General features: G+C 36.9%; 1 protein-coding gene across 4 annotated transcripts in view; it reads right to left on the bottom strand.

Moving 5' to 3' along the window:
* Positions 1-9,656: 9,656 nt before the first annotated feature.
* Positions 9,657-20,885, bottom strand: part of INIP (INTS3 and NABP interacting protein) — a 47,022-nt gene continuing 35,793 nt past the window's right edge. For all 4 annotated transcript variants that reach the window (XM_072598045.1, XM_072598046.1, XM_072598047.1 and 1 more), the window contains 3 exons: positions 14,073-14,175; positions 13,102-13,192; positions 9,657-10,388 (listed from right to left, as the gene is read on the bottom strand). In XM_072598045.1, the coding sequence (XP_072454146.1) occupies positions 10,293-10,388; positions 13,102-13,192; positions 14,073-14,175 (290 nt within the window). In that variant the 3' untranslated portion in view covers positions 9,657-10,292. The remainder of the gene's footprint in view (positions 10,389-13,101; positions 13,193-14,072; positions 14,176-20,885) is intronic.

Below are 20,885 nucleotides of genomic sequence, written 5' to 3'. Positions count from 1 at the left end.
CTTGGTTTTAGTCCTAGTTCCTTTGACTTCTGGAATATCATATTCTACACCCTTCGATCCTTTAATGTAGAAGCTGCTAGATCTTGTGCTATCCTGATTGTATTTCCACATTATTTGAATTGTTTCTTTCTAGCTGCTTGCAATATTTTCTCTTTGACCAGGGAACTCTGGAATTTGCCCACAATGTTCCTAGGAGTTTCTCTTTTTGGATCTCTTTCAGGAGGTGATCTGTGGATTCTTTCAATATTTATTTTGCCCTCTGGTTCTAGAATCTCAGGGCAGTTTTCCTTGATAATTTCATGCAAGATGATGTCTAGGCTCTTTTTTTGATCATGGCTTTCAGGTAGTCCCATAATTTTTAAATTGTCTCTCCTGGATCTATTTTCCAGGTCAGTTGTTTTTCCAATGAGATATTTCACATTATCTTCCATTTTTTCGTTCTTTTGGTTTTGTTTTTTGATTTCTTGGTTTCTCATAAAGTCATTAACCTCCATCTGTTCCATTCTAATTTTGAAAGAACTATTTTCTTCAGTGAGCTTTTGAACCTTCTCCTCCATTTGGCTAATTCTGCTTTTTAAACCCTCCTTCTTCTCATTGGCTTTTTGGACCTCTTTTTCCAATTGAGTTAGCCTCTTTTTAAAGCTGTTATTTTCCTCAGCGTTTTTTTTGGTTCTCCTTTCGTTAAGCTGCTAACTTGTTTTTTAAGGTCTTCTGTTTCCTGAGCCAAGTTTAAGTCTCCTTTGGAGGCAGGGGCCTTGACTTCCTCTGACAGTATGCCTTGTTCTTCCTCATCCGAATGGATGGGGGGAGACACCTGTTCCCCAAGATAGTAGCCTTCTATCGTCTTATTTTTTTCCCTTTTCTGGGCATTTTCCCAGCCAGTGACTTGACTTCTGAGTGTCCTCTCCACACCCACCTCGCCTCCAGATCTGCCCAGCCAGCCCTTGGGGGCTGAGATTCAAATGCTGCTTCCCAGCCTCAGGGCTTTGGGCAGGGGCGGGGTTGCTATTCAGTGTGAGATTAAGTTCAGGTGCTCAGGTTGGGGCAGGGCCGCCTCTCAGGCTCAGTTCCTTCAGGGGGTTTATGTGGAGACCTTCAACAATGGGTCCGAACTCCTGCCTGCTTTGGGAGCCCCTGTCTGCTGCCGCCTCTGCTGCTGCCTTCTGAGGGGGCCTGAGTTATGGGGACACCCCATTCCCCTCTCGGCAAGCTGAGAAGACCCTCTCACCAACCTTTGGGGCCCATGGGTGGAGGGACCATGGGCTGGAGATTCTGTCCCTGAAGCCTGCTTGGATCTGCTCCTCTCGTAGGCGTGTGGCCAAGGCAGGGCTGGGCTGGGCTCTGCTCCGGGTCCAGGGTGCAACAGACCTTTCGTGTTGATTTTGCAGGGCTCTCTGGAACAGAAATCTCCTCCACTCTGTTGTTCTGTGGCTTCTGCTGTTGTTGGGAGTTCTTCTTTACAGTAATTTATGGGCTGTGGGTTCAGAGCTAGCATATGTGTATCTTTCTACTCTGCCATCTTGGCTCCTCCCATTTTAGAAATCTTTATAAAGCATTTTTCTCAGCATCCTACTCTGAAATCTTTAGAGTCATCTGAATGATTATTTTTAAAAATTATCATTTCAAAAAACAGTATTGTACTCCAAAATCTTTTTAAATCATTTTAATAAAAAGCCTAATGAATTTCTAATCCCTCTCCCTCAATTAATTAGGGTAAAGGTCAGACTAAGAGAAGGAAGAAGTTTTTTTTACTTCAGTTAATGGAAGTATTTCTTGAGTTGATCTTTGATCATGTGAAAAGGAGAATTGCTAGAGTTCTTGACCTAGGGTCTGTAAACAATTAAAAAAAAAATTTTATAACTCTATTTCAACTTAATTTCCCCTATAATTCCTATGTATTTTATTTTATGCATTTAAAAAACATTGTTCTGATATGGGATCCATTCACCAGATGGCCAACAGGATCCATGACATAGAAAAAGATTAAGAATCCCTGACTTAGAAGGATTAGTCAAAGAAGGACTGAATAGTTTTAGGAAAAGGAATATCTAGATTGTTCTGACAATTTAAGCGATTTTTTTTTGAGACTCTTTCCTAAACTCTGAGCCCTCAATCAGTCTTGATGATGGAATTTTACCTGCTATTTGAGAATATTATAAATTGTAACTCCAAAATGGCTTATGTTAGAGAGATTTTTCAAAGGCATGGAATAATTCAGTCTTTGGACCTCTTTCAATCAAAATAAATGTTTAGAATTAGTTTAATCCACATTAATAAAAATTGTCTCTGGCAGGTTTGTGCCTAACACACAAAGTTACAAAGCATAGGAACATACATTCTAGGGCAGATACTAACAAACTACAGCCTGACCAAAGAAAGGCAGACAGGATTGTGAAAAGACTTAAAACCATGTCATATGGTCATTTGTTGAAGGAAGTGAGACTTTTTAGTTTGAAGAAGAGAAAATTCAGAAGTGTCATGTATTTGAAAAATGTTGGCAAAGCTGTGGAGAAAGAAGCACACTATTATACTGCTGGTAGAGTTGTAAATAGGTGCAATTTTTTGTAAAGCAATATGGCAATGTACAATGAAAGCGCTGTCCTTTGTCCTAGTGGTCTTACCAATGGAACCATACCTGAAGGGTAATATTAAAGGGGAAAGAGGGCCTATAGGTTCACACCTATGCAACAATAGCTTTATTTATAATAGAAAAAACTGGAAGCAACCCACATGTCTAATGTTTAGGGGGAATAACAATACTTTGTGGTATGATGAAACATAGAAAATGAAAAAGAATATAAACAAACATAGCTAGAAATATGTAGCAATAGTGAAAAAAGCGAAACCAGAGCAACTGACACGTCAGTTATGCCTGTACAAAAACATATCAGCAACAAAACTGAAAAATATACACAAGAAAAATATCGGCAGGAGGAACAGGCAAAAACAAGGCTTTCTTTTTATTATTTTATTAACGTTGACATGTATTTTTCTAAACAAATTATAAACTGGATATTTTATTTATGATCTCATTTTTAGAATTGTCACTATTTGAATATTTCTTGATTGATACTGTTTGTTCTGGTAGAATAAAACCTCACTGAAGGTGGGGATCACTTTATGTTGTATTGGGAGCACCTAGGGCAATACCTTGCACACAGGTGCTTAATAATTGTTTGCTGAATTTAGTTCAATTGGATGTATATTTTAGAATGTCAGGAAAGGAAAGGAGAGGGGAAAGAAAAGGGAGAAAGGAAAGAAGGGAAAGGATAAGGGGAGGGAAGGGAAGGGAGAAGGGGAGTGAAGATCTGTAAAAGCTAGCATGGTTGTCGCATCAAATCTTATCTCAAATGAGAAAATATTTCTGAAGCACTCAGCACAGAGTCTGGCACATAGTAGCTGCTTAATCAATGTCTGTTCCCCTCCTCTTCCCCATATATTTTTGACAAAGGAAGCTGAGTTGTGCAGGAAGCTGAGTTGTGCAGGTAAAGTGAGAGAAGCAAGATGTGTGGTGGGAGGAGCATTAGTCTTAGATTCAGAAGATCTTAGTTTGATTAAGAAGGCAACATGGCATGGGGAACTGAGGGCAGAAAATTAAGTTCAAATCCAGTCTCAGACTCTTACTAGCTTTCTGATTCTGGGCAAGTTACTTAAGCTATTTGCCTCAGTTTTCTCAACTGCTAAATGAAGATAATAATGGCACGTACCTCCTAGGATTGTTGTGAGGACCAAATAATATTTCTAAAGCACTCAGCACAGAGCTTGACACATCGTAAGTGCTATATATAAATGGAGATGATGCTTTTGCTAATTCCCTGTATGACCTTGGGCAAGTCTTCTAACCTTTCTGTACCTGTAGTTTCTCTGTCTATAAAGTGAAAGGTTACCCCACCTAGATAGCCTCTGAGGTCCTTTTGGCAGCTCTACATCTATAAACCTATGTAGTTCTTAGATCTGACACTTAATAGTAAATGACCCTGAGTAACTCACGTTACTAATTACTTTAAGCCTCCTATTTCTCCCAGGTAAAATGATGAGGATCTCCGTAACTCATTCTGAGGAAAGTACTTTGTAGAATGAGTTACCGGTTTTATTGTCAAGGCACGGGTGTCATCTAGTGGCAAAACCAGTAAACAGCACTTACATAGAGTCCATTATGTTTCAGGGTCTTGGAGTCCATATTGTTGAAATAACATTTTTTAAAATGTACAAAAAAAAGATAATAATATATCATAAAGAGATAGCTCCTGATATATGCAACTATTTCAATGAAATTAAATAGAAACTGTAGGGGAAATACATGTAACACACACATGCTACCATTATTCTCCAAATTGAGGTTGGTTAGCCCTCTGATACTTATTACACAGCCTTACATAGATGCAAGGCTGGAACCTCTTATGTTACAGATGAAGAAACTGAAGCCCAAGGAGGTTAAGTGATTTGGTTAAGGTCACATAGATAGTAATCATGGATGGATTTAGAACGCAGTCCTCTGAATCCAGAATCAGAACTTCTAAGCATAATAACACACTGCCCTCCATCATGTGGACTTATAGACATCTCAAGGTGAGCTGAGCAGGTTTTGCATTATTCACTATTCCTATTATAATTGTTTCTTTGGTTTTTTTTCTGGTACCCTTCCCTCTATTCGTGGGTGCTTACATTTTATTATTTATTTATATTAGGATCATCAGCTTTTAAAAACTTCTTAATTTAGACAAGTAACTTTTTTACAGTGCCTTCATTTTCCTACATTCTCCCTCCTCCCCTACCCAGTGAGCCATCCTTTGTGGCAAAACGTTTATCAAGACTAATGAACACATCAAACAAGTCTAACAGGATGTGCAATGTTCCACGCTTGCCTTTGTAATACAGGGAGTGAATTTCCTCATCTTTATTTCAGGTCATTATAATTATACAACTTTTTATTTCAAAGGGATTTTGTTCATTGTTCTTTTCATTTACGTTGTTATAGTCATTGCTTGTATAGATTACTTTCCTGTTTCAGTGCTTATAAGTCTTCCTATACTTTTCTGAATTCTTCATAATTATTGTTTTGCAGTAATATTCCATAATATACACGTACTACTAATTTGTTTACATTTCCCGATTGATGAGCATCTAGTTTCCAGTGATTTGCTTCCACAAAAAGAGATGCAAGTAACCTTTTGGCTTGTATGGGACATTTCTTTCATTTTATTTTACTTCATTGTGGTATATGCCAAGTAATGGGATCTGAGTCATAGGGTATGGACATTTCAGTCTCTTTCTTAGCATCTAAAACTACTTTCCAAATTACTTTCTAGATAGGGCCAATTCGCAGCTCCACAAACTAGGGATTACTGTACTAATCTCTCCACATTACTTCTGACATTGATTAGTCCCATCTTCTGTCATCTTTACCAATTTACTGGATGTGAAAAGAAAACTTAGAATTGCTTTGACTTGCTTTTCTTTTATTATTAATGATTTAGGACTATCCAATTCTTATGAGAAATGTGTTTATGCCCTTTGACCATTTATCCATTGGAGAATGAATTCTTTCATTAAAGTGGGGTAGGTACGTATGTAGGCACACTCAGCAACGCTAGCATTCTATATTCCATTTAGGCAATTCCATAGGTTCCCGCTAAGGTTAGATCATTCATATCATATCATCATGTCACTTCTCTAATTCCAGGCATTAACTCTCCGCAGCCTAGGAAGTACTTTATATGTACTTTCCGTTTTGTCATGGCAAATATTAAAAAAAAATTTTTTAATATGTCAAGGTTGAAATTTAATAAAACTAATTACTTTTATTGCTTTATCAAGGATATTCTTAAATGAAACAGGAATTAATTTTTTCTCCTACAAGTGTATGGCAGTGAAGAATATGGTAACAATTGTTTCAGTTTGGTACCACTGCCTTGATTCATGCTAAGATGCCAGTAGCTTGATCTGCCATTTTTTTTGTACCTTTAATGCAAATATCAACACCGTTAAACCATGAGATTCAAAAAAAAAGTTGCCATGTTTCAATACCATTTGTGTTTGTTGCCAAGTATTCACATAAAAGACCTTCTTTGATGACTAACTGGTGCTGATACTGGATGAATACAATCAAACCCAGCAAGTCTGAGCCATTTATAAGGCAAAGGTACAATTCTACAGATGAAGTATTAATTAAGTCTTCATGTTTACAGCTAAATCTTTAAGAAGTCACACAACCTCTGGAAAACTCCACTATATACCTGTGAAAGAATTAGAGTGAAAAAGGCAAATGATATTTTAAGATTATTATGAAAAGAATTTTGATCTCAGACTCCCTAAAAGGGCTTCAGGAAACCTCAGATCATCATAGTTTATGAACCATGGGGCTAAAACACAGGATGTTTGAAAGTTAAGTTGTTGTCGTTCAATAGTATCTGACTCTTCATGACACCATTTGGGATTTTCTTGGCAAAGATATTGGAGTGGTTTACCGTGTCCTTTTCCAGCTCATTTTACAGATGAGGAACTGGGGCAAATAGGGTTAAGTGACTTGCTCAGGGTTACAGTGTTTGAAGCCAGATTTGAATTAATGAAGATATGTCTTCCTGACTTCAGGCCTGTGCCACTTAGCTGCCCCAAAGGGTAAGTAGTGTGCAATAATTATCAAGTTTGTTACAAAGGAGTTTGTATTTTCTCCTATGGGCAACAGGTGGTCACCATTTTTTTGTAGGACTTATTCTGATAATGAAATGTCAAAATTTCTTGCTACTGATATTTTTCAGTTATTAATACAAGACTGTAAGCTTTTCATTTATGAATTTTATTGCAGCATTATTAGGCTTATAGATTTTAAAACTGAATGAAGGTCAGCCAGACTTCATTTACCTCCCAGCTCAGTGCTTTGAGCCTCCTTGCCTTGAAACATTCCATAACCCCTGTGCTTTCTTACACTGGAATATTCATCTATCAAGCTGACCCCTTCTCTTACCTGTAAGTTCCTCCTAGGGCCTCCATTTTATGGAGGGGTCAAACCCACAAAATTCAGCCTTTTATTTATAAACGTATATGTGTGTGTGTGTGTGTGTGTGTGTGTGTGTGTATACACACACACATATATATATTTTAATGCATACTGTATATATATTTAAAAGGACTGCATGATTCTTATGGCAAAATTCAATTCTTTATAACACTGTGGCTGAATTTTGTGGGTTTGATTATTGTTATTCATTAAGAAACATTGTAGCTCCTAAATTTGTTTTACAACCTTGTAAGAAGTTTTCCTGGTAGCTAGGTAGTGCAGTGGTAGAGTACCAGGCCTGAAGTCAGTATATTCATCTTCCTGAATTCAAATCTGACTTTAGACACTGACTAAGCTGTGTGACTCTGGGCAAGTCACTTAACCCTGTCTGCCTATGAGGTGGAAAAGGAAATAGCAAATTACGTCAGTATCTTTGCCAAGAAAACCCCAAAAGGGGTCATGAATAGTTGGACACGAATGAAAAACAACAAAGCAGTCTTCCAGTCTAATGTCTTACCAGTACTCATTGTTTGAGTGCTGTACAGAAAACTTGAGAATATAATAAAGAACTAGAAGAAATATTCCCTACAACCTAATGAGGGAGGAATGATTAAACACGCTTACAAAAAGCATAAGATTACATACAAAGAAAGCAACACAAAGAACCTGGAGCTTGGTTCTGCGGAATCAAAAATGCATCTGTTACCAAGCGTCACATGAGTTAAGAGCAGGAAAGGGCATTAAGGTTAAATACAGGAGTTCTTAACTTTGAATATGTGTGTGTCATGGACTCCTTACGCAATATAGTAAAGCCTGCAGACTCCTTCTCAGAAAAATGTTTTTTAAAAGTATAAAATTAAATATATAGGACTGCAAAGGAATTATAAATTACAAAGGGTTGTTGTAAAGGTCAAATGAGATCGTATTTGTAAAGCACTTAGCACAGTGCCTAGCACGTAGTAGGCACTTATAAATACATGTCCTCCACTATGCCTCACCCTCTGATAACTAATTATATTTTAATATAGTAAACAAAATATTTTAAAAAAGAAGTTTACTGACCTCAAGTTCGGAAAACTGATGTCATACAGTCCTCTTATTTTACATGTGAAAAAACTGAGGTCCAGACAGAAGAATTTGCCCGAGGGACAACTAAACTGGATAGAGGTCTAACTCAAAAGACAAGTGTTTTTTCTGAGATACCATGTCACATCATTCCTCATGTGGAAAGCTTCCTCCTCATATCCCAGCATTGAGGGTATAATGGCAAGGGGGCACATCTGACTGTACTCTTGTGAGCGCTGTTTAGTGCTACCAGGTAGTACTTAGGATATTGACGCATGTTTTTGAAAGGGTGAAGTGCTGTGTTTTTAAAAGTAAAGGGTAGGAGTCATAATGAGTAGTATGTTCGCATGAAAAGAGAATATTGTTACAGTTAAGTAGGTATTTCAGGTGTGGTCTAACAGGTGAAAAGGAGAATGAGGGCAAAGGCTAGGAGCCTTTGACACTATGGAACCTTCCCATGAACTTCTCTTCCAAAACGGCCTCTTGGTGTATGTACCCTGGGTTTGGTAGGGCCTGTGGTCTGGCTGTGAGTGCCCCCACCAATAGAGCAATATGGGGTAATGATGAAAGCCAGAATTTTTTTTTAAATAAAACTAATGTGCATCATCAGTAACTGAGATTGCCTTTGGGCGTGTTTCAGTAGGAGATTGTCTGGGACCCAGAATTGTGGTTCTGCCATTTACAACTTGTGTGACAACAGACAAACCACTTAACTTACAAAATGAGAGGGTTAAACCAGCTGACTTCTAAGGTTCTTCCTAACTCTAAAAATATGATTCTTTGCCGAGAAGGATGTTAGTAAGAGTGAAGGGGACAAAACTGAACAATGAGAGTGGTCCATAGATCATAAGATCCAAATTTTTTTCATCTCCTTCCATACCTAATGATCTTTCAGGAATATATTAACATGTTTTCCTTTAAATTAATTATAAATTATTTGAAATATTAGGTATACAAATTGATTGTTAAATTAAAAGATAAGTTGGAGAATGCACCACTATTTCCTTATCTATACCTGAAGATACGTTTGTAGCTGATTAGAGCCCTGGATTAACATCATAAATTTGAACCCCGGGTTCATTATTTAGTTTTTCTCTCTTCCATTGCCACAGATTATTTATTTTACCTGATCCAGTGATACATACTGCTTGAATTTTCAAGATTGGTAAATTACCTGAAGAAGGTGCCCAAGAATGGTTTCAGGTACTGCTACAGAAAATTCAAAGATAGCCTTACATGAAAGAGCTCAACCTCCTATAGGCACATTTTCTATTCTAAAATATGGCCACCAACCAGTGGCCATAGGAAGTCATATTAAATTTGTGACCTTGGATATGTCACTAAACTCCAAATGCCTCAACTTACTATAAAATATGGGACTTATGATGGATGCAGGAAAATCTTGCTCAAAATACTCTACAAAATTATGTAGAAAAGATCTAACTCTAATTTTCATCTCTACTTTTAAGTAAGAAGAATAAGGAAGTAAAACTGGCACATTAAGTTTTAAGTCAGAACTGGAACTTTACATTTAGGTGCTATGACAACAGCATTAGTAAATAGCATAATATACAACTCAAGAGTATCACCAAAGTTATTGTCACAGTGGCTTTTAATATCATGTGTTAACATCATTTACATACATTTCATATTTAAGAAATACTAAAAAACATATAATACTTATTTTAATTTAGACTAACCTCTCTTCTAGGATTAAAAGTGAGACTAGGAAAACCTAGTATGAGGCCGTATAAAAGATTTCAGGATCATTTTCCAAACCAATATGTTCAAGAACATAAATTCAGCAGGCACACTAATAACAGTCTGATAAAACACCAAGAATGTGTGTTTTCTATGGCCAATCCCATTTGTTTAGGGTGAAAAAATGGCATTTCCTTAAAGTTAAATACCTTACATAATTTTTCTAAATTCTAGTCTGGTCTCATAGTATATTTCATCCTACTTAAGAGTAAAAAAAAAAAAAAATTAAAGCATTCAGGCATGTTGGTATAAATAAATGAAGTGCATTACAGAATGGTTATAGCCTGTATAACATGCACCATTTATGTACATTTCACCTGCATAGATGTAAAGTGCCTTGCAACAAGGCATGAAATACAAAATCTCACCAAAAAAATGTGAGTCATTTCTTAGCACAGAGTGAATCGGAATGACAGTAACTTTGGCAGTTCATTTTACAAAGTTGTTTTCCCCAATGCAAATATTTCCTTCATTCTGGGTCAAGCCGCGGTAAAACAGGAAGAATGAGATTTCCAAATGCAGAGTCCTGAGTTATGAAGTATCCCGAAGAATGTGCATGAGCATGCTGAAACAAAGAAAGGGAAAATTAATAATCGTAGTTTCTCAACAACATGATTAAAATGACTTGTCCTATATAAGGAATTCAGAGAAAAAAAATGGAAAGACTAATATGAACTAATATGAGGAAGGACAAATAAAAGTGAGGAAAGTCTAACCAGAAGAACAATTCACAATGACCACAATAATACAAACAAAAACAAAAAAATTCTTGTCACAATAGTTTCTTATATATGGTAATATTTATAGAGGTTAATATTTAGATCATACTAAAATCTGCATAACACTAGCAAAAAAGAAAGGTATCTCCAATTTAATGTAATAATCAATCTTGGCGTTAAAGAATTGATACTGATGAAACATCTTTTCCTCTTCTCAGCAGGTACGTGGCAGATTATGGGTACAGAATGTCGTATACGCTCACAGCCACTGTGGTTTTTCTTAACTTTTTCTTTGTTACACAAAAAGGTTTTGACAAAGGGCGTGCAGAGAAGGCCAGGGTTGGGTGTATCAGGAAGTGACAATGGTGTGAAAAATGAAAGCCATCAATAACATGTGTAAGATGAGAAAACAAGTCCTCATCCTTTCTAAATTGTAAAGCCATTTTTATGCTACTTATTTTGCCAATAAAACTGAAGTAGAAGGAGAAATGCTGCAGCCATAACATCAATCAGCTGAACTAGGTGCTCCTCTAATTACCTTCGTAATCCCAGACACCAAAAGAGTAATATAAATACTTGTTCTCAAAGTGGGGACAACTTTAAACACAGATCTCACAGGACCACCTCTTGGTGGGACAGGCAAGGGAAAGCACCTGAGTTCACATAAAAAGATTCTGGATTTGCACATCAAATTTTCTAAGGCAACCTAGTAGTAGAAAAGAACAAAACAAGCAGAAAAGTGATGATTTTGAAATTAGAGGAGAGAGGTCTGTCTTCAAACTCTCCTTAAGTCTTCAACCGCTCCTAATCTACTGGTTACTTCCCTACTACCTTCCAATATGATCAAATAATTTTAGAAAAGCATTCACTAGACACTCTCCTTTTCTCTAACTTCTAAGAAAGAGCTCTCTCTCATAACTGTCTCCATTATCTCTCTTCTTATTCATCTCTTAATCCTCTGCAGTCTAGCTTCAAGCCCCATCATTAACCTGACACTGCATGTGACACTGTAGCCACAATCTCCTCCAAGATCTCCTCTCCAGGTTTGTGTGGTATTCTCTCCTTGTTCTCTTACCTGTCTGGCCATTTCTACTAAATCTCCTTTACAAATTCTTCCTCTATATCACACCAAATTATGGGTATATTCCAAGGTCCTGTCCTAAGCCCTTCAATTCCATCACTACACTGTCTTGATGACCTCATCAGGTCCTACTGGTTTGATGATCATTTCTAAGCATGATTCCCAGATGTAAATGTCCACCTCAATCTCTTTTTTCGAACTGAACGTCCTAGAGACATCTCAAATTCAACATGTCCACAAGAGAACTCATCATCATTCCCCTCCATATCCCCATCTCAACCCCCTCTACCAAACTTTCCTATTTCTGTTAAGCTACATGACTTATTAGAGGTCACAGGGCTAGTCAGTGACTGAGCAAGGACTAAAGGAGTTACCTAATTCCTAATTAGTACTCTAATATAAAATGTTCATTGATGGCTTGTTCAATTTCTTTTTCTGAAATGCGCTTATTTAAATACTTTATTTCCTCTTCTGTTAATCTGGGAAATTTATATTTTTGTAAATATTCATCCATTTCACTTATATTGGTCAGATTTATTGGCAATGTATGCAACATTTATATTGATATTAGATTCTGGGTAGAAAAATAAATTTATTGGCTAATATGCCATGGAAAAAAACAAAACTTGAGGAAAGGGCAAGGTGAAAAGCAACCAGAAATAGCACCTTCAGGTGGTATGTAACATTTGCAAAATATAAAGGCCTTATATAAGCTGACATCTTTTTCCGAGCATCCCACATAAGTCTAACATGTATTCAGAAGAATGCCCCCTTTTGACCCAGCAGTGCCACTTTTAGGGCTGTATCCCAAAGAGATTATAAAAATGGGAAAGGGACCCACATGTGCAGAAATATTTATAGCAGCTCTTTTTGTGGTGGCCAAGAACTGGAAATTGAGGGATGCCTATCAATTGAGGAATGGCTGAACAAGTTGTGAATGAATGTAATGGAATACTACTGTGCTATAAGAAATGATGAGCAGGTGGACTTCAGAGAGGCCTGGAAGGACTTACATGAACTGATGCTGAGTGAAGTGAGCAGAACCAGGAGAACGCTGTACACAGTAACAGCTACACTGTGCAAAGATTGACTTTGATAGACTTAGCTCTTCTCAGCTATGCAAGGACATCAAACAACTCCAAAAGACTCATGATGGAAAATTCTATCCACATCCAGAAAAACAAATACAGAGTCTGCATGCAGATTGAAGATATTTACTCTCTTTTGTTTTGTTTTTTCTTTCTCATGGTTCCTTCCATTCACTCTAATTCTTCAGTACAATATGGCTAATGTGAAAATACGTTTAATAAGAATGTATATGCAACACCTACACTGGATTGCATGCTCTCTTGGGGGTGGAGGTGGAGAAAATTTAAAACTTATGGAAGTGAATGCTGAAAATTAAAAATTAATAATTTTTTTAAAAAAGAAATAAAAATGTCCCTCTCCCCTCCCTGCGCTTAGCAATATCTGCTCACCTGTAAGGCAGCCTTCTGCTGCGCAGCAATGTGCTGCTGTTCAGCATGATCACGAAAATCTTTATTAAGGGGGGGCCTGGAAAGGGCAATGCTGAAAAAAAAAAAAACATTACTTGGCTACTTTCAAGGCACCGAACTAGTTAGTATTTACAAGTCACATTTTTCACTACATATGATGTGTTCTTTGTGGCGATGCAAAAGACCTTTCTGGAGCAGGGATTTTTTTTTTCCAGTTTACCTGGCTAATTTTATTACAGTCAAGAAATCAAAGCCACATGAAATTTTAGGCTTTCAAACTATCACTAATTCTACTGAATTAGTTTTAAAAAGCAATTCATTAACAGTTCAGAAAAAAATAAAACCACATTTTAATTTGTGCATGTATAAAGTTGCATTTATAATATGACACTGAATTTAGGTGGTGAAGATGGCAATCTATTAGGAATAAAAGTCAATGCCTTAGCAAAACCCATCTCTCAACAACCTAAAAAACTCATCTCTATTATAATGACTACAACTAAATTCCCACAGGTCCTTTTTACTTCTGAAAATAAAACTGATAAAATGGCAAATAATGTGATAAGTTTTTCTTCAAATTCTTCTGGAGGGAAAAACATCCATCATGTAATTGTCTAGGTTAAAAAGTCAAATAACACCGTACTCCTGGAATGTGTTTAGAAGATGCCAAAACTGTCAGGTGACATCAAATGATTCAATTAACTGGTACTCTGGTTAGCGAAGGGTAAATAACCAGAATGACTGAATGATGACTTTTCCCAAAAACTGACAGTTGTTTCGGCACTGTATAAAATACCCGTGATTTCTTCTTTAAAAATATGTGTGCTAAATATAGCATCTTGTTTCTTAAAACATAAGAACTTTTTCAATTTTGTGAAGGATCCCAATAACCTACTGTGGATCATGGCTTCAGACTTTGAGATACACTGACATCCAATTAATATATATAGTACCTGGCTCCAGGATGATTTGTTGAAGATTGGTTTTGCATAAGTAATTTCCTTTTCTCCTTGTCTAGTTCTGCCAGGATTGCTACTCGGTTCTTATTTTGAAAACCTAGGGGAAATAAGGAATAAGAAAAATTTCAATCTTACTTTATGACCCCAAGGCCACCTATAACTTGGAAATTAAAACTTCTATTCTTTATGACATTGTGATGAATTCATTACTGTGTGTGGCTCAGCTTATATTAAATTTGCTTTCCCTAGACAGGTATTATACTTTCTTTCTTTTAAGGTGTTATTAAGAAAAATTAAGAGAATTTTACCAATTTCAGTTACAAAACAGACATATTCTGTGTGTGTGTATATATATATATATATATATATATATATATATATATATATACATATATATATATACATATATGTATGTATAGTGCTCTGCTCTACTTTATTCTCCTACATAAACTTTCCTCCTGAACTTAATTTGTTTTTCCAAAAGTTTTAATCACCAAGGTAGCAGTCATGTCTTTTGTATCTTTGATTCCAATACTACTCTGTTCCCCACCCCCAAAGGTATCAAAGAAAGAAAAAAAAAGACCAATGTGAATAAAAATATTTATGATACCTCTTTTTGTAGTGACAAGAACAGGAAACTAAGAGAAATCCATCACATAGGTAATGATTAAACAAATTATAGTATATTAAGACAATGTAATATTATTGTGAGGGCAGCTAGATGGCACAATGGATAATAGAGTTACAATCCTGGAGTCAGGAAGACTCCTCTTCCTGAGTTCAAATCTGGCCTCAGATACTTAATAACTGCGTAACCCTGAGCAAGTCACTTCAACATGTTTGTCCCAGTTTTCTTATCTATAAAATGAGCTAGAGAAGGAAATGGCAAATCACTCCAGTGTCTCTGACAAGAAAAACCCCAGATGGGGTCACGAAGAGATGAACATGACTGAAATGAATTAACAACATATTGTTGTCCCATAAGAAATGATTAAAGGAACAGTTTCAGAGAAACTTGAGAAGCCCTACATTAAGTGAAATAAGCAGAAACTGGAGAACTATACATACATATACATATATATATATAGTAACAACATTATAATGAGAACTCTGAAAGACTTAAGAACTTTCATCAACCATGTTCCAGAACACTCACAATGAAGCACTCTACCTACTCCCTGGCAGAGAGTTTATGGACTAAAGAAGCAGAATGAGATAAATAGTCTTAGACATTGCCAATGTGGGAATTTGCTCTGTTCTATTGTACGTATCTCTTCCAAGGGCTTTCTTTTCCCAACTGGGTGGCAGAAGGTAGGAGGGATAGGAAGAGTGGTGATAAACACCCTTCTCTCAGATGGGAGAACAGAAAAAAGGTCAGAAGGAATCACAGACAAGCAGGACAGCTTTGAAAGTTTATATTGAAGATATTCTATGCTTAAAAAGAAAAGCAAGCTCTAGATGACAGCCTTGTAGTTTCAAGTACAATCCTCTCCCATTCCACAATGAATATGAAAACGCTCATTTTAATTGGTCTTGAGTTCTTCATTTTTAAAATGAAAAAATTTTTTCAAAATGTTAAATTCTATGATTGATGACTCTCTGGCAGTTGGTAAAATATACTCCTCTTTCCCAAATCCTTGAAGACTAAGTCTTAATTTTGTTCTTCCTGGATTCCTTATTTTAGGTCTATAACAATAAAATAAATGCCAATTTCAACAAATCTCTAAAACTAAATGGTGTCTGGCTCACCTCCAGGAAGCAAACTGAATGCTGTTAGTTCAGTTTATTTGGGGCAATCAGTCTATGTTGAAAAGGATACTGATTTACACCACAGACAGGATTACAGATGTACAGCCCTCCACAAGACTTTATAGATTAGGCATCCGAGATCCAGAAAAATGAAGTAACTCAGCTTACCCATTTGATTAACTTTTTCTCAAATCCTATTATCCATCAATAATCAAATAAAGCCATCACTACCATCTGAAAATCAGCATTCAAAATGTTCCAGTAAAGGAACCCTTTTTTTCTGTTACATGCAAACAGACCTTTATTAGAGTATTCAATCCAAACTGGAGTTCTACAGTCACACAAACTATAATAATACAAACTGGTAGAAAACCACACAAAGGGAGACTTGATCACATAACCAATAAGATGGTAGATACTGTTTTTCACAAATATTTCTAGCCCAAAACATAAATAAGGGGAGGTAGAGCAGAGGAGTGGAAAATTATCACATGTAAAGTAACTAAAGCTGAATTCACAAGACAGAAAGTCAGAGAAGTAACAAACAACTCGGCATCCCCAACACCAGTAACGACTCACTCTGCACACAGGTCGTGAGCACAGCGAGCACAACGAGCCTTAAGCAACTTTGCAGATTTGTTACTTCAAATTATAGTCAGTCCTCTTCTGTAGAGCAGTGACTAAGATCACCCCACAATGAGTTGCAGACACTGATTCCATCCAGCCCCTGGAAGGAAGGAAAGGGGAAAGAGGAAGTGGAAGTGGAAAATCAGAGGATCATAAAGCTCCAATCTAGAGGGAAAGTAGCTTCCACCCAAGGGAGAGGGGACTATAAACCCAGCTGGGGAAAGTATTTTCCCTGCCAAAGTATATTCTGGATAGGCTCCCATACTAATGAGCTTCAGGCATCTGTGCAACAAGGCAAAGTGAAGGAGTCAAAGCAAAAAGTAAGACAAGTGACTGGGAATACAAGAAAAAGCTCGAAAGAACAAAATCCAAGCCTAAATAAAAATCTAGCCCACAGGCAAATGTGTGTGTTTGTCCTTCATTGCCAAAGAAGACCATGCTATCAGAAAAATGATGACATGACTTGCACTTGACTTTGTTTTAAGTGAGGGAGGGCTATGCAGGTCACCAGCCTCACTTCTCCTCCAGAGCCATCTGAATCCAAGACCAGATATTCATCAGGATGACTGGAGATGACCCAGGATGAGGCAATTGGGGTTAAGTGACTTGCCCAAGGTCACACAACCAATGAGTGTCAAGTGTCTGAGGTGAGATTTGAACTCAGGTCCTCCTGACTCCTGCACTGGTGCTCTATCCACGGCACCACCAAGCTGCCCCTAACTTCCTTATGGGCCTCACTGAACAGTAGGCATGTCCTGATCTAACCACACAATCTGGCTTTAACCACACCACTGCTTCCAAATTCAATCACAGGCCTCAGTGAACAACACACCCACTGCCCCTAGCTAGCCACTGCCCCCAGACTCATTTTCCCTACCTAGCCACAGCTCCTCCAGTGCCCCTGCTGACCCAATATCCTGATTTCCTCATATGTGCCTCACTGCATCAAAAGAACAGCAGGTATGTCCATGAACTCATGCCCTACTAGCATAGCAGGCATGTCCATATGATAGAACCCTAGACACTGCTCTAAGACCCACTCCTCATATTTCTCATAGAAAAAGCATGTGTGTGCATGCACTCAATCACAACCATATCCATCTAGTCTCAGATAGGACCACAATACTCAGCAAATCAGAAAGCAGCACTACCAGGGTGCAGGATGTGGACCCCAAAATAATTGAAGGGATTTTCCCTAAGTAGGCACCTGCACAGTGATAGCAAAAGGGGTCCTTCTGGTTCATCAGAGTCTTAATGAACTCTGAGTTCAAATTAAAATAGAGAGGCTTATTATATTATTATCATACATACATGCCAACCCCCCCAATGGGCTTTTCTGTATGCACTATGGGTACATGCAAAGTTCCACTAAGGCTGGGACCCCTCCCCTATTAACTAATCCCTTGACAAACCTCTCCTGCCTTTTTAATATTCATAATTTCTGTACCGTAAAATGGCCTGTCATGTCCTACTGAAGGTGCCAGTTCCTTCTTGGAACTCAGTCCAATTCTGAGAGGTATTACTCAATAAAAACCTTTGCTTGGATTGGAGATGGTTTGAGTCTGAATTCTTTCATGATGACTCCCACTACACACCATGAAACCACAACAGCCAGGCCCTTAGAACAAGTAAGTGTTATTTTTCTAAAAAAATAAAAAAAAATGAACCAGAATTTCTTGATCAAAGAAAGAATTCTGCAGACTCCCCAGAGATCGTGAAATACCAGTAAGAAAATCCAGAATGGCTTCAAACGAGAAGTAGGTCAGAAATTGGAGCTTGAAACATAGAACTGAACAAAGAAAAATAACAACATCAAGGGAACAAATGGAAAAAAAAATGTGAAGGAAAGCAGCCTAGCAGTTCCAGATTTCAAACTATATTAAAAAGCAGTAATCATGAAAACAATCTGGTACTGGCTAAGGAATAGATTAGTTACACAAAGCAAAGTAGTAAATGAACATAGTAATCTAGTGTTTGATAACTCAAAGATTCAAGATCTGGAGGCAAGAACTCACTATTTGACAAAGATAGATGGAAAATCTGGAAAGTAGTTTGGCAGAAAAAAGTACAGATCAACATTTCACACAATATACCAATATAAGGTCAAAATGGGTACATTATTTGGAAATAAAAGAAATGACTTAGGGGGAGCACAAACAATTTTACCTGTCAGAGCTAGGGATAAGGGAAGAACTTATAACCAAATGAGAGATGGAGGATCAAAAGAACCAAAATGGATAATTCTGATTACATTAAATTAAAAACAGCATTTGTACAGCCAAAACCAATAGTCAAGATTAGAAAGTAAATAGAAAATTGGATGGAAAGGTTTTTTTACAGCAAATTTCTCTGATAGGTCTCTCATTTTTCAAATACATAAGAATTAAGTAAAATTTATAAAAGTAAGAGCCAATTGATAAATGGTCAAAGGTTATGAACAAGCAGTTTTCAGAAGCAATCAAAGCTACCTAGAGTCATACAAAAAAATGATCTAAATAACCACTGATGAGAGAAATGCAAATTAAAACAACTTGGAGGTAACACCAATCAATCAGATTGGCTAACATGATAGAAAAGGAAATGACAAATGCTAGAAGGGATATGCAAAAATTGGGATATTAATGCACTGCTAGTAGAGTTGTGAACTGGTACAACCATTCTAGAGATTAACTGGGAACTATGCTCAGAAAGACATAACTGTTTGGCCCACCAATACCACTACTAGGTCTGTATCCTAAAGAAATTAAAGAAAAAAGGAAAAGATTTATATGTTTAAGAATACTTACAACAGCTCTTTTTGTGGTAGCAAAGAACTGGAAATCGAGGGAATGCCTATCAACTGGGGAATAGCGGAACAAGTTGTATGTGATTGTGACGGAATACTATTATACTTTAGAATGCAGTCAGAAAAACCAAGAAAACTTACGTGGACTGATGTGAAGTGAGAAAAACCAGGAGAATAATGGCAATACTGTAACAATGATAAATTGGGAGAGACTGAGCTACTCCGATCAAGACAATGGTCCAAGGAAACTCTGAAGGACTGAAGAGGAAAGATGCTTCCACCTCCAGGGAGAGAACTGATGAACTCTTGAGTTCAGATTAAAGTATAATTTTTTCACTTTTTTGCCTTTTTTTTTTTTTTTGCAACATGGCTAACATGGAAATATGTTTTACATGATTTTACATGTAGCTGATAACATATTGCTTGCCTTCTCAATGGATGAGGGAGAGACTCCACGGAGGGAGAGAATTCAGAACTTAAATTTTTTTTAAATCATGCTAAACTAAATAAATAATGAACTTTTTTTCTAAAAAAGAACACCCTAAAAAAAAAAAAGAAAAACAAATACAAAACTAAGAAGATGCAATGGATATTCTCTCCAAGGAAGTAGAGGTTCTAAAAGAAGAGATGACAGATTTAGAACAAAAAAAAAATACGTAAGTTGAAAAAAAGTTAGGCAAAAAGAAGCAAAGGAGAACAATATTAAAAGTATTCATGAATTTAAAGCCAAAACAACTGATCTTGAAGATAGGATGCAGACAGATAAGAATTACAGATTTCTCAGAAGAGCGTAACAAATTTAAAAAAGAAACAAAACCTGAAAGCCAAATTGTAATAAATAATACAAGAAAAGTATCCATAACTTCTGAATAAAAATAACAACGCAACGACTGATCAAATATACAGATTAATGGTAGGGGGGTAAGCATAGTGGAGGGATACCCATACCTCAGACTCCAAGTAACTATATTTCACAATGTATTTTCTCCCCACTCCCCTTTCCTTCATCTAGAGAGCCAGTCATTCCTTATGACAAAAATAAAAATACAAAGAGGAGAAAAAAGCATTTCACCAAAACTAACTGACACTTAAATCAATACTAACAGTAGATTCAGTGTTCCATGTCTACAGTGGAACCTCACCACTACAAAGAAATAATGAAGGTGCATTGTCATATTTCTTCTTCAGGATCAAGTTTGGTCATTATCTTCTAATATTCAGTTTTGGTCTATTGCATCAATATATGTCTTCCTGTAGCCTTCATATTCAACATTTACATTGAATATTAATTACAGCAAATAGATCAGTAAATATCACAAGTTGCTTAGCCATTCCAAATCAGTAAGTACCAACCTTGTTTCCACTTCGCTAGGAAAGTGATGTTTCAAATAGTTTGGCATATATTGACACTTTCTATCTTCAACTTCTTAGAGGTATATGCTCAGCAGAGGGATCTCAAGACTGAAGCATAAATGGATGAAGAGCTGGGTTTGGAATCAGGAAGATCCGAGTTCAAATCCTGATTCAGACACTTACTAGTTATGTAACCCTGGGCAAGTCATTTAACATCTCTCAGCCTCAGTTTCTTCATCTGTCTTCTCATTTGTAAAGTCTGGAGTCTGGAGCAGAACTGGGAGAAAAGTGTG

The sequence above is a fragment of the Notamacropus eugenii genome, chromosome 3 (assembly GCF_028372415.1).
Source record: "Notamacropus eugenii isolate mMacEug1 chromosome 3, mMacEug1.pri_v2, whole genome shotgun sequence".
In the NCBI taxonomy this organism is placed as follows: Eukaryota; Metazoa; Chordata; class Mammalia; order Diprotodontia; family Macropodidae; genus Notamacropus; species Notamacropus eugenii.
Note: the sequence above shows the minus strand (reverse complement) of the source record. Positions and strands in the feature narration are given on the sequence as shown.